This window comes from Rhynchophorus ferrugineus, unplaced genomic scaffold (assembly GCF_030347505.1).
Source record: "Rhynchophorus ferrugineus isolate W39M unplaced genomic scaffold, kcgeb_rfMv2 rfM1, whole genome shotgun sequence".
NCBI classification, from domain to species: domain Eukaryota; kingdom Metazoa; phylum Arthropoda; class Insecta; order Coleoptera; family Curculionidae; genus Rhynchophorus; species Rhynchophorus ferrugineus.
Genome location: NW_027472580.1, coordinates 37509665 through 37523657, shown reverse-complemented (window position 1 = coordinate 37523657; position 13993 = coordinate 37509665). Strand labels below are relative to the sequence as shown.

The 13993-nt window shown below is 32.1% G+C and overlaps 1 protein-coding gene and 1 non-coding gene across 7 annotated transcripts in view; both read left to right on the top strand.

The window, feature by feature from the left end:
• LOC143196663 (uncharacterized) overlaps positions 1-13993 on the top strand; it is a 193180-nt gene that overhangs the window by 5053 nt on the left and 174134 nt on the right. For 2 of the 6 annotated variants that reach the window (XM_076404559.1, XM_076404545.1), the window contains exons 1-2: positions 9969-10201; positions 10824-10925. In XM_076404559.1, coding sequence (XP_076260674.1) covers positions 10110-10201; positions 10824-10925 — 194 coding nt within the window. In that variant the 5' untranslated portion in view covers positions 9969-10109. Of the gene's footprint in view, positions 1-9675; positions 10202-10823; positions 10926-13993 lie in introns of those variants that run through there. The other 4 variants (XM_076404574.1, XM_076404567.1, XM_076404580.1 and 1 more) reach the window with 3 other exon arrangements.
• TRNAT-AGU (transfer RNA threonine (anticodon AGU)) lies at positions 3467-3540 on the top strand. Its single transcript has one exon. It is a non-coding gene; the product is annotated as a tRNA-Thr (tRNA).

Here is a 13993-nt window from a genome sequence, read left to right as displayed (position 1 = left end):
TGAAAAGTGAAATTTTTACTGTGGAACACTGCTACAGGCAAAAACAAATGCCTATTTCAAAAATTTGGTCGTAGTAACTTTAGCAGATCAATTGAAGCATATTATATGTTAAAGCAATTATTAACATACTACCAAGAGTGACTTTTTGTTATTGATTTCGAGATGTTACAATCAGGCCTCTTTAAAATATTTTGAATTGTTATTGTGTTGCGTAATTTTATAGTATCTGATTTTTATATATGCTACTGACGCAATAATTTGTAGCTCTTTTTCAGGCGGCCAGACAATTTCGAAGTTTTACCTCGAGTGGGTTGAAGTTCAAGGTGTCATCAAAAGAGGTTGAAACCTTCGGAATTATCAGTGTGCCTCGAAAACAACTTTTTTTAGTCACCTAAATAATACCACATAAGCTAATGGTTAATATAAGTTCAAAATTTATATAAGGACAGAATTTATAGTTAAAATTTAATATAATTAAAAGATGTCTGGGCGGGGTTTACCACTATGTTAAAGGTTTCTGACAGCTGATTATATGAATGATTATATTATCTTGTAAAAATATCGAAACTGGTGCTTTATAGTACAAATCTTCTTCAAAGAGCCACATATATCACAGATACAGATTGTTGCCGGTCAAAGCTACTTTGGTTGACTTTTCGTAATAGCCTATTATCCTTCAATACGAAAATGTCGGCTGGTATAAAAAGATGTACTACTAATACTACTAATGATATAATACATAATTGCCTGCGAACATTATTTTGGTGAAATTTAAAGTTTTTAATATAAAAGGATGAAGTAATAATTATGGAGTATATAAGGCATTCAAAATACATGTTTGTTCATTAGAATCAGAAAAAATTAATTTTATTTAAAAAATCGAATAAAATATTTTTACATTAACTCTTTAGACAAGTGATAATCTGTTTAAAATCCAAACTTCAAGTATAGGGTTTTTCAATTTAGGCGAGCCAATGCTGATAGTGACCGCTATTTTGACATTTATTATATAGTATTTGTTTTAACAGATGTCAAGTCATCGGAAATGGATTTCGAATGAGTGAATCCAAATAAAACAAGTTTGTTATCTAAATGAATCTTCCCTTGTGGGACATCGCACGTATTGCAGTAATTTTATGATAGTCGAAAGTTTTGTAACTAAATTCACGACGAGCAGTTCGATCAGCAATCAACCATCGTTGTGAAATCAGAACAGCTGAGGATAATGCCTCTTGAATGTGTACAGGAAAATTTGAAGCAGTCAATTTCTGGTCTTGTATAATAATTTGGACAAGTTCCAACTGGCTCAAGAGATCCTGCGCTCTTCAATTTTTACTGAAAAATCATATTTAGCAATGAGTGGCATTTCTCTGATGATGTTACATAAATATCAAACATATGAAGCTATGCCACAAAACACCTGGTTCATCAAGTAGCAATGAATCCCTAAAAAATAATGGTATAGATCTATTCAAATGAAAAAAAATCGTTTATACCTCATATATAACATAGTTTGTTCAATTTTATTTCAATGTCGGTCCACCCTTATTGAAAAGCTTCCTTTTGGATCATCTTATCTTTTCATCATCTTATAGCAACTTATGTTATCTTGTAACAAACTATAGAGCCCTCAATAAGTGGTATATCTTGTACATAACGTGAAACGAAAATATAACTGTATTCATCATAACATCTGCGATAAACTTATATTTTTAAACTCGTGAAATTGACTGAAGAAATTTAATTCTTAAAAAATCTAAACATAATTAAATTTATGTAACAAATTCTTCGAATCACAAACATAAATATAAATTAGAATTTATATGGCGGAACTAGATCAGTGTATGTACCTTGACCAATATATCTTAGTGAAACTAAGATTAAAATGCGAGGAATGCTTTGGCCAGGTGTTGGGATCATTTTTAAGAACATTGTATATTGTGATATAGTAAGTTCAAAGTCCAAATAAAAAATGACTTGAGTACTTGTACTGTTGATTTTTCCTATTAGCAGATAAAACATCATTCAATAAGCCCTACATTTGACAAACATGTCAATTGAAAAGTCCCCAGCCTGACACATAGATGGCGCTACTAGAATTAAATCCATAAGTTTTTTACCCTCAAAAGATGCATGTATAAATTTGACAGCTGTCGGATCATTAGTTTGTAAATTATAGCAATTTGAATGAAGCAACGTTTGTTATTGTGAAAAAAATTGATAAAAAGGAATTTCGCGGGTTGATAAAATATTGCTTTTTGAAGGGAAAAATACATTTGAAGCAAAAAATTGGTTTGATGCCGAGTTTCCGGACGCTGCCCCAGGAAAATCAACCATCAAGGATTAGTATGGTAAGTTTAGACGTGCTGAAATGAGCACCGAAGACAGTAAACGCAGAGGACGTCCAAAAGAGGTTATTACCAACGAAAACATTAAAAAAATCCACAAAATTATTTTGAATGACCGTAAATTGGAATTCAATGAAATAACAGACACTCTAAAGATATCAGCTGTACGTGTACATCATATTATTCACGAATATTTGTGTATTAGAAAGCTCTGTGCAAAGTGGGTGCCGTGCGAGCTCACTTTTGACCAAAAACAACGACGAGTTGATGATTCGGAACAGTGTTTGGGCTTCGAATTGTTTTCTCACCCGCCGTATTCTCCAGATCTGGTCCCCAGCGACTATTTCCTGTTCTCAGATCTCAAAAGAACGCTCGTTGGGAAATTTTCGTCGAATGAAGAGGTGATCGCCGAAACTGAGGCCTATTTGGTATCGAAAAGTTGGAGTGTCGCTATAATAAGAGTATCACCCTTGAATGATTATGTTGAATAAAAAAATAATTTTGCCAAAAAAATGTGTTTTACTATGATAGGCCGGGGACTTGTTAATAAAGTAACAAAGACACTCAACTAGGACACTCACTCAAAATAGGATTAACTTTGGCAATTAGTATTTGTATGAGTTCAATTGTTTTGAGTTCAATTATTCCAGTTGCCCCTAGAACATTGTTTTGAGCTCTCGAAATAGCGAGTAATCAGAGAAGGTTTTTACTGTACGGTGGATGGCAAAGTACGATTCGTTCGAACTGTTACTTAAAATAGAGATTGTCTGTTATTTTGTGGACAAAATATGTATGGTAATGCAGTAAGAAAACAGTAAGTAAATTTTAACAACAATATTTGATAAACAAAATATTGTATTCTTCCTCTTTCATTTCATCCTTTCTTAGTTAATATTCTAGTTAGTGTATTTTTATGTTAATTTATGAATAAAATTCTATATATACATTGCATTCTCTACATATTGAACTTGAACTTTATTTTGTTTTGATTTTATCGAAATAAAATTTTGAATGTCAATTGAATGTCAATGAATTTTATGGTAAATAATTATTAAAAATATTGGATTTATTTATAAATGTCTATCTTTAATACTTGTGTGTACTAAACGCTTAAACAAGGCGCCGTGGCTTAGTTGGTTAAAGCGCCTGTCTAGTAAACAGGAGATCGTGAGTTCGAATCTCGCCGGTGCCTGTGATTCTTTTTTAAAATTAAATTATCATTTTTATATGGACAAAGGCAGACCAGTAGCTATAAACAATATAGTTGATATATCGTTCATTTATTTAACAACGTTTTGTACTTGTTTATGTACATATTTTGCGTTAGCGTAAATATTTATTTGGAATATTGTGCATCAAATTAGTGTCTATTTTTTATTTAATTTAAAAAATAAATACGTTCATATAAAATATTATTGGAACTGATGATTAACGTTTGATTAAACTTAGAACTCGATAAAAAATAAAAGAAACAGCTATTCTTTTGTTATTGTTTGTTTTTGTGTCCTAATTGTTCTCCGTAAATGATAAGAGTTTATTGTACCCTGCGCACCTTTGAGCGACTTTTCCTTTCCCTTTTGTATCGTTTAAAAATTAAAATAATGATTAAAGTTAATCGATCTTGTGTAAATAATGCGTGACAGTGTGAATGAACCCATAAGATAATAAACCACGTGCCGTCGTTTTATTAAAAGTCGATTGGAACGAACTTGAAGAACCAGGAGGGGGCTTCTTCCTTGTTCCGTCATTGGATCCTTATTCGGAATAGGATGGTTTTCAAATTCTCTGAAAAAGGTTTTGTTTAATTTAGAGAAGTCATATCTTTCATATTGGTGGTTATGTCAATAATTTTTTAAATTTTCGCGTAGGGCATCGACAAATTAATTATTTATTAATTTGTTTATCTGGGTGACATAATCTTATTATATGTAGTATTAACGGTAACATCAATATAAACTTTATTAAGGAAGGAATTTAAAATATATTGCGTATTTTTTAAATATTTTAGTTTTTAATTTGATATATTTTTAGACATATTTAAATTTTAAGCTTTGTAGTGAAAAATCGATACAATATATTTTATGCAAAGTATTATCCATGGATACCGCTACTTTTTCATATCTTTCAGGCAATCTACGGATTCCATCTTGAAAGAACGATGTATTTTTTCATATTATCCACCAGTTGGTCCTTTTTTGGTATCTTCACAAAAAGTGAAGAGCTGCTCAGTCTGGTTACGATTTATATATCGGAACAGGTAGTAATCAGAAGGAGGAAGGTCTGGAGAATACGGCGGATGAAGTAGAACTTTTCATTATGTTTTCACCGGTTTTATGCAATAAAATAACAGTGCTGTGTCTTTGGTAATATTCTCGCTGTTTTTCACGCAACACCCGGCTCAAACGCATATATTTTAGTGGATACCGCATTAAGCTGATCTCATTAAATATAGAGCATTAGCTTGGAGCTATGGATATTCGGCTTTGTTGTTAATGTTAATACATGACCAGGTGAACCCATGATTGTTTCGCTTTGGATTATTTTAATGGATTCACTTTTTCGCTTGGCTTGGCTTCTATTCATACAGCATGAAATATCCAAGCATTTGGATCATTATCATAAAATGGTTTCTCGTGTTACTCTCAACACTTCTGCATATTCTACTTGTATTTTACATGGGTCATCATCGAGAAGTGCCTTTAAATCCTTGTATTAAAATGTTTTGACCGCTCAGAACGCCCTTTTTCTTTGGTGTTAAAATCATAAAATCATCATCTTTAAAACGTCGAAACCAGCACTCACACATTGAAGTTGATGAATTATGGTTGCCATAAGCTTCACGCACCACTCGATGACCTTTTTTTTATCTGGTCTAAAATCAGGCGATGGAATGCATAACGCTTACTTGGTCGCGGAGACTTGCCCTGGAGTGACAAGTTGGACCGGGTTATGTGGGACTGCCTCTGGGCTTACCAAACATTAAACCGAAACCGCCTCACAGATGACACTTGTGGGTCGCTACTGCTACTACATTAAATTTGCGGATATGGCACCCGCTGATCAGACAGCCGTTATTGGGCACGAGGGCCCGGCAGATAGTGAACTAATTATTGATTCGCAAACTTGAGTTATACTGGATACAGTCGTATGGGGCCAAAAGTTATGACTGCAGCGACGGATAAGGTGGTTTCGGTCTGGAAAAGGGACTTGATGACTTTCAGCCTCCTTTTCTTCAAACTGAAATAAAATAGTAAAACCTCCGGAAATGCGAATGATATATAAAGTTGGTTACAAATGTACCCGATACCGTTTAATACACAGTAACACCATTTGTTGTGAATAATCTAAAATTAATTTATAGGCCTGATAGTCTTACATTTGCGGTGTTTCGTAATTGAGTAATAGATAATTTAATCTAATAATATGTCCTTTTATTTTATTAAACTAAAATTAAACAAGCTATTATAAACTACCGAATGTTTGCTATGTTTTGTGGTTGCTTTGGGCGAGTTCCACAGGGTTCTGTCCACTCAGTTGAAACTTTTATTTAGGTGTGTAGTGGTAGATTTTAACTAACATATCAGTTAATAAGTTTCGAACCTTACATCCATATTACGCCACATCTAAATCTAACCTAGTAGCTCTAACTTTCAAACGTCACGTGTCAAAATTTCATGAATAATTTGGCGTTTAGATTAGCAGACACAGTGGTTTTTGGTGATATTTAATTTCATTAAGTATCACCAAGAAAAGTGATATGACCGCTTGAATTATTCCTATACTCAAAAAGGAGATAATAATACACTATAATAAACATTGTAAAAACTATCGATTTATAAGTATAGTATCAGTTATTGGGGTAGTATTTATAAAAATCAAACAAATGGGACTTCAAATAATTTGGTGAACGACAAGCCGAGAAGAGTAATCGGGATTTAAATCGAACCCTGGATAAGATTTGCGCACCTTTTGCCAGTATAAATACAGAGGAATGTGTTAGACGTAGAAAGCCTGAGATAATCGTTTTTATTTATTTTTGCTCTGTTTTCGGTTGGGCCTCAATTTGGTTAATTTTGGAAGCTGAACATGGTCCCTTAAAATTACTTCTTCAAGCATCTTACGATGGTTCCATTAGCTGTGTGCGAGTGCGAAATCTTTCTTAAGGAGATATCTCTATATAGATTATAGAATAGACATACTTAGAATGCGATTTCCCATCGTATAATGTTTTCTAAACTAAATCGGACGTCCTCAGCGAGTTTATTTATTATATGGGAAAATTAAAAAAAAAATATTAAAAATATTTATATCACAGGGTAACAGAATTTTAATGAAATATTTAATTTGAATACTTGTTAACATTTGAATGTCATATATTTTTTATGGTCACTATCCATATTATATGTCGCCATGTAATTTTTTTATTTTTGCTGTCCTATTTACTCTTTCATCCGTCAGAACAAGCAACGTCTAATTATTATTTTTCTTATTACATTGTTTTTTTCTCAGGATGTTGTACACAATTAATCGTTTTTAAAAAAATCACCATTTGCTGACATAATATCTGAATGAGAATATTCGTTAAATTTGCTTTTGTTCAACGTTTATCAAAAAATTAAAAGATCTAGAGAGACTTCTTCGCACACAAACGAATTGAACCTTCTTGTTCAAAAACTTGATGCAGGGGATCATAAGAGGTTTATTGAAGTTTATCATTATTTGCTTCACAAAGATGTCACAAGCATTTTGGTTACAAGCATGTTTACGGTTATGCCCATTTAAGTTCCCATTCTATATTTCTATGTTTTGTGAATAAAGCAATTGCTACTTTGAGAAAACCTCAAGTACATTAACAACAAGAAATAATGAGAACATAGGGTAATAAAGAGAAAACTCAATCTTAAGGGGTCTCTGGAGAAGAATTTTGCTACGTCTAATATTTATATGGGGTTATAATTGCCAATTCAATTTGTAATTTGATTGGTCCATATAGATACCTGTAAGGAAAAAAATTGCTGCGAAGACATTTGATTCGTTCTTATAAAATTAAAGATTGCCACACAGATTTGCCACATGGCAGCCCTGACGTCCCGCTTTATTGAGCAATAAAATTTTAATAAAAAACAGTTTGACTTGCGAAAAAATAATTAAAATATGAAAATAAATATATATAAAATGTAAATTTATCGATAAAATATAAATATAATATCAAATATCTTTTTTATATTTGTTTAGTGCCTTCAATTTAGTAGGATCTATCACAGTTTTATAATTTTAACTTTAAAGAGCTTTAAGTGATTTTTCAGATATGCTTGTTAGGAAATGTATATTCCTGAATCTATGAACTCTAATAAATTCAGAAACATTTTTTCAAATTATCTTTGTTAAGTGGTCAGTTCGGAAATTTTAATATTACCGATCCATTTTTTAAAGACTCCGAATAATTTTTCAAAGGAAAACATGTTGATTTTTTTTGATATCTGTGCATCCGGGTACACAACACTTTCTAGATCTAAGATTCATTATACTTATATTGTACTACGGACTAGTATTATAATAACTAATGACTAATAATGTAATCACCAAACCGTATAAAAAACCTATACATAATTTTGTATGTAGATAAATCGAAACAAAATAAACCAATTAAATACCTTCGCGACTCTTAGAATAGTCATTAAAACAAGTAATAAGTTCAAAATACTGAAATCTAAATATTGGACGTTACGAAACATTTCTCCAAAATTGTGTATAAAGTTAAATCTTTATAGTCTATTCAAAATAACAGTGAATTCACGTCATCAATATGTTTAATGTATTGCCTGTCGCAATTTGTAAATTTGTTTTAGAATCATACAATATTTTCCTTCTCATTTTATTATAGTTATATAAATATTGATATAATATATTATATATTTAAAAAGAGATAGAGTGTTGTCTGATATGTCTGATAAACGTTGTTATAACGCTTTGCTTCTTTTGATAAATTTCAAATTTCGCTGCTTATTAGTACTGTGATTGAAAATGCCTAACTCCAATCAGTTATTTCGAATAGGAACAATATAATGGAGGCTTTCTCTTGCCAGTAAAATGTTAGAGAGGTAAGCATTTTTGCTCTTAATTAATAAATTGCTGCGGTTTTTATTGAAAACCTTTTTTAGCGTGTTGCATCTATAGAAAGCTTAGAGATATGCAGCTCTTTGATAGATATAGAATATCCCATCATACACACTTGGGTAATATATGATTTAAGTTGTGCAAAGATATACAACGAAGTGACATGATGATAATAAAAATGGTATTAAGGTTACAAAAGTTGGAATAACAATTGATTAGGTGTTATCAGTCATAACATTTATTAATAATTAATTACAGATGTATTGTTATTCATGCTTTTACAGTTTGGATGAACTCTATTAGATACATTGAAGAAGAAATTGATAAATGAATAAATCATGGACAAGTGTTAGATAGATTAGAAATTAACAGTTTAATTATTCTCTTAAATGAAACATTCTGCATGTGGAAAGAAAAGAATATCAACTATTTTGCAGATATGGAAATGCATTAAGATAATGCAGTGATTAAATCTAAATCTAAATCAGGTAATAAAAACAAACTGAGATGAAATACAGTGATATTAAAATTACTATATAAGCAAATACTGTAACTAAGGCAACAAGAACTAAGGGTAAAAGGTAAGTATGCTCCCTAATAAAAGTAAAATACATTACCTGCATGTACAATTGTTAATTAGGTGGATTAGACCTCCAGGGGAAAGCCTTATATAAAAAATTCGCCTAGAACTCTACCTACTTAGTTCATTGTAAATATAATAAGACATATTTGTATAAATATTGTGTATTAAGTGTACTGTAATGTTAAAGTGAATTATATTTTAGATTAGAATTGAACTAAAACTCAGAGTTAATGCGGCAACATTGCGATGTTTCAAGTCATCAGTTTAGATGACGCGAGTGTACTATTTTATTGAACGGACTATATTTTCTCTGTGAATGAGATTGACATGACAGTGTCTCGGGGTTAACGGGCATTGTTTTAAAATCGTTTGTTCTTATTAAAACGTGAGATTTTAACATTTTTGGGATACCTTTATATGTCACATAGTTACAGAAGCAATATACTTAATTTAATTGAATAAGCTCTTATCATTTTATTGAATCAAGTGGGACGATCCCCGTGGCAAGACGGTCGAGCGTTTGTAAATTAAAAACGTTTTTTTAATGTTCGCTTTTGTTTTATATTTAGATCGGGACGATTCGCATTTGAATCCCGCCTATCTAAATATAACAGTTATGCGACGGTTAGTTTGACAATAATTCGAGAAGTAAACAGTCGCGATGGCCGAAATTGAGGCGTGTGGCTCGCGTTTCTCTCGGTGTCTGGCTGGTAAAATGCTCTTTCCTTGGTCGTGCAGTGTTTTTGTTGGACGAAACAACTAAAATCGGGAACAAAACCGGCATGACCGTGAATCAGTTTGTTTGTCGTTTGTTTCACGGATTTTCAGGTTTCCAGAGTAGAATAAATTTGTTCCTTGTACATTTTTGGTTCTAGTAGGTTGCCGTTTTGATTTGTTAATCGAATCAAAACAGAGGCATCTCAAACCTTCCGAACAAGACTGTCGTTTCGCTGGTTTTATTAAAACATCATTTATTCCAGATTCTAATCAAGTTTCGTGACATAATTCACATAAGTTGTCTTGCTAAATTATCGTTTTCCTTCACTTAATGATATATTTCGATGAATAAGAATCGTGATGTGAAGTGTATACTGAAGTTGCTTTACATGAACGGCGTATATATGTTTTTGACCAGAAAATGTGGTCATTACGGGTAAGTTTCAGCACCGCCATTAATATGTCTCGACTGTGAGATCAATTCGATTTTGTTTTTTCTGAGAGCCATCTCGAGGTTTCAGCTACTCGTCGGTAATTTTATTGCCAATTTGCGAAAATTCTTTGATCGTTCCCGAGATTTATTTATCGAGATTCATTTATCTTCGGGGAAATTCACGGCATACTTTAATAATTATCGGGGAAGCGCAAATTGATTAGGAATAAATAATCCAAACAAAATTAGCGGTAAATGTAAGTTTTGTTATTTATATTACTTAAGAAATTATTTGCGGTCATGTGTATTTTATGAAAACTAGCCATACTTGTAATATTTGGAACTGTAGCTGGAAAAATATATAAATTTTTTAACCTTTCGAGGTTGATAAAATCGGTTTTCAAGGAAATTTAAAAGCGGGTCAGCATCGTTAAATTGTGCTTTATTTCTGTGAAAACCAATTAAGCTATCAGGTTTTTGTTGTTTTGCGTTTCAAGAGAAACTAAAACGGACCTGTAAATAATATGCGAAACTAAAACTGACCTGACTGACTCCCATTCGTTATGATTAAAATTATGTTTTTGACGAAATTATATTTATGCTGACCTTGTTCGTTTTGTTGCAGAATGAGCGATGGGAAACATGCAGGAAACATGGGAATATTTTCGATACAGGAACAACATCCACCGGTTCGACTGACTGGACACAGATGGCGCGATTCACGCAGGTAATAAATCATACGGCATTATGATCGGTTGATGTATAGAGCCTAATGTTTTATTTTAAGTTTAAAGTTGGTCGTCATTATATCGATGTATATCGATTATATTATGTTTTTTAATAAAACTATGTATTCATCATTTTATAGAATTTCTTCGTAATATACCGCGTCAATAAAACTGTGTGTAATGTATGTTTTGAGGTCTGTTTACCTATTTTCGCAAGTTCGGATAGTAGGAGTATGTTACATACCCCTTGTAAGGTTTAATCAAATCTTGCAATACAATATAATTGCTTTCGATTTATTATTCGCTATTAATGACCTTGCCAGTGACAGTCTTTGATTAAAATTGTTCCACGTAAAGATTGGGTTTTAACTCTTATTGTATCATATTTGTTATGCCGCTGATTATTCTTTCTTCTTCTTTTATTGCTCGGCAGGAAATAGAACGATGATAGCAAGGCGATTTACAAATTACCGTTTTAATGGATTTCAACCATCAATTCTAAGTTCTTTACATGCTTGAGCTAGATATATTGGATTCATGTTCAAAAAGCTTGTGACAATTGTCTAATAATGCAAGAAACTGTCTAAGAAGTTTTGAGTTTTTTTTTGGTTTTGAGAATTCTGTTTTCAAAACGTTATTCGTTAAATTGAATGGTTCCGGCAGTTGATTTTTTAAAATCAAAATTGAAAAAGTTATTACGTTGATTAACCGTGGGACATTAATTGGGTGAATTATTTTGGGCGATTTATTTTTAGCTAATATAAATTATAAATAAAACATTAATACAACAATAACTGACTTAACAAAAACTATTACTTGGGAAATATTGATTTATAACAAACTAATATACAAAATGTCACATCTATTAAATTGCGATTATTTTTTTGTTGCCAATTCTTCACAGAGAGAACCCACTGTCTTCAAATTTCTTCCTACTGAGTTACCTCTATCAATTAGTACTAGTATTATGCAATAAAAAAGTGAAAACTAAATCGAACATGTCTGAAAAATGATGAATATTGCAGATTCTTAGCATATGATTTTCAACAAAAGTCAGCTCGAGTTATATTGTGCGCGTTTTATTTACAGAGTGTGTCCGTAATATTTCTGTGTATTTTATACCTCTGTATAGTAGTGCTATTTTGCTTGCCTAAGGTAGAAGGGTCCCATAGGTTAAAAGTAGAAAGTTCTAGTTTCTCATCATCATGTCGATAAAATATTAGCGCAATCCCCAGACCTCAACATAATTGAACCGTTATGGGGAGTTTTAGAAGAGACAGTGTAAATATAAACTAGTTTGCTCGTCATTGTTGGAGAACTTCTTCGATAGCTCCCGTAGTAAATTACCTTTGGAACCCTTTTTATTTTTTTAAATTTTTAGCACTAGCGATTTACAGACTGACGCTAACTTCAATTTGAATTTATTACTCACAGCTTACGTTTTCAGCTAGACTTGGATGCAACTAATAAAGCACTCACCGTACTTACTAGTAATTCATTAATTAACTTATTTACACTCTTCTCAACTGGACCTCTTCGACTTCGACCTCTTGAACGTTAATATTTCACACGATGCTCTCTAGCTGCATTGTAACGTGACTCCCCTCCACTTGAGAGAATATTATATTCCCATCAATGGATTTACAAATGTTCCCAGTAAATACTCATTAACTCTGGAAAGTATTTTCTATGAAAGAACTAAGATTCGGGATATGGCGGCGGTGGTAAAAAAATGACATAAAAAGGGTACTCAATGCCCTAAATATAAATTTACAAATATGAGCAACAAAGGCCGTTGGTCCATTAATAGACTCTTAACATACAGTGAGAAGTTTCTACTCACGATTTTTAAATCAAGATAACAAAAAACCTGTTAGAATATTCAGTGTCATATTCATTGGTTTGACTTTTGTCTAACCAACAACAAGTTTAACACCCACTTTTGAAGAGTCGATCAAAAAGATGTACGGAGCTTTTGTTCCGGATGCACATTTTTAGTTGTAGTAACACTATTTGTGAGTATTGATAATACATTGATGAAATTTATTCAAATTTAGTTTCAATGTCCCCATATTCCGATGCTTTATGACTAACCATCTGAGCCACTTCAATAGGCAATTGGTATTTGAGTACCCTTCGCTGTAAACCTGTCAAAATTCCGGTAGACTATAGAACAAAACATGTTTCCTCAATTTCCTCGAAAACTTGGTTTTGACAAAATTTTATTCAATAGTCAATATAAGTACATCACAGACAAGAAGACGTTTGATAAATATCAACAGTAGCCGTAGTAGCAATATTTTGCTAAAGGATTCGTTTGATTATAGGTTAAGTGTATAGAAGATTCATGCTCCAGACAATTAATCTAATATTTCTGAATATAAATTAGTGCAATATAATATTAGACTCTATATATTGTTGGTCATTATATAATTTCTTCTACGTTTAACATGCCTACATCTATTTTAGTCGTGTTTTATCACAGAAACAAACTTTGGTTGAAACATCTTAATTCCGATTGAGATTTTTTAATGTTGTATTTTCTTAACAGATCAATTGAAAAGTCCCCGGTCTGACACATAGATGGCGCCACTATAATTTAATCCATATGTTTTTTAGTTAGGCATAACCCTCAATAGAGTGTATAAAATTGACAGCTGTCGGATCATTAGTAGTGATTTATAGCATTTTGAGTGAAGCAACTTTGATTATTGTGAAAAAATGGATAAAAAGGAATTTCGCGTGTTGATAAAATATTGCCTTTTGAAGGGAAAAATACAGTTGAAGCAAAAACTTGACTTGATGCCGAGTTTCCGGACACTGTCCCACGAAAATCAGCCATCAAGGATTGCTATGCTAAGTTTAGACGCGCTGAAATGAGCACTGAAGACGGTGAACGTAGCGGACGACCAAAAGAGGTTACCGAAAAGTATTAAAGTATTACCGACAAACATATTTAAAAAATCCACAAAATGATTTTGAATGACCATAAATTGAAATTTCTTGAAACTGAACATGTACATCATATCATACGAATATTTGGGTATGAGAAAACTCTGTACAAAGT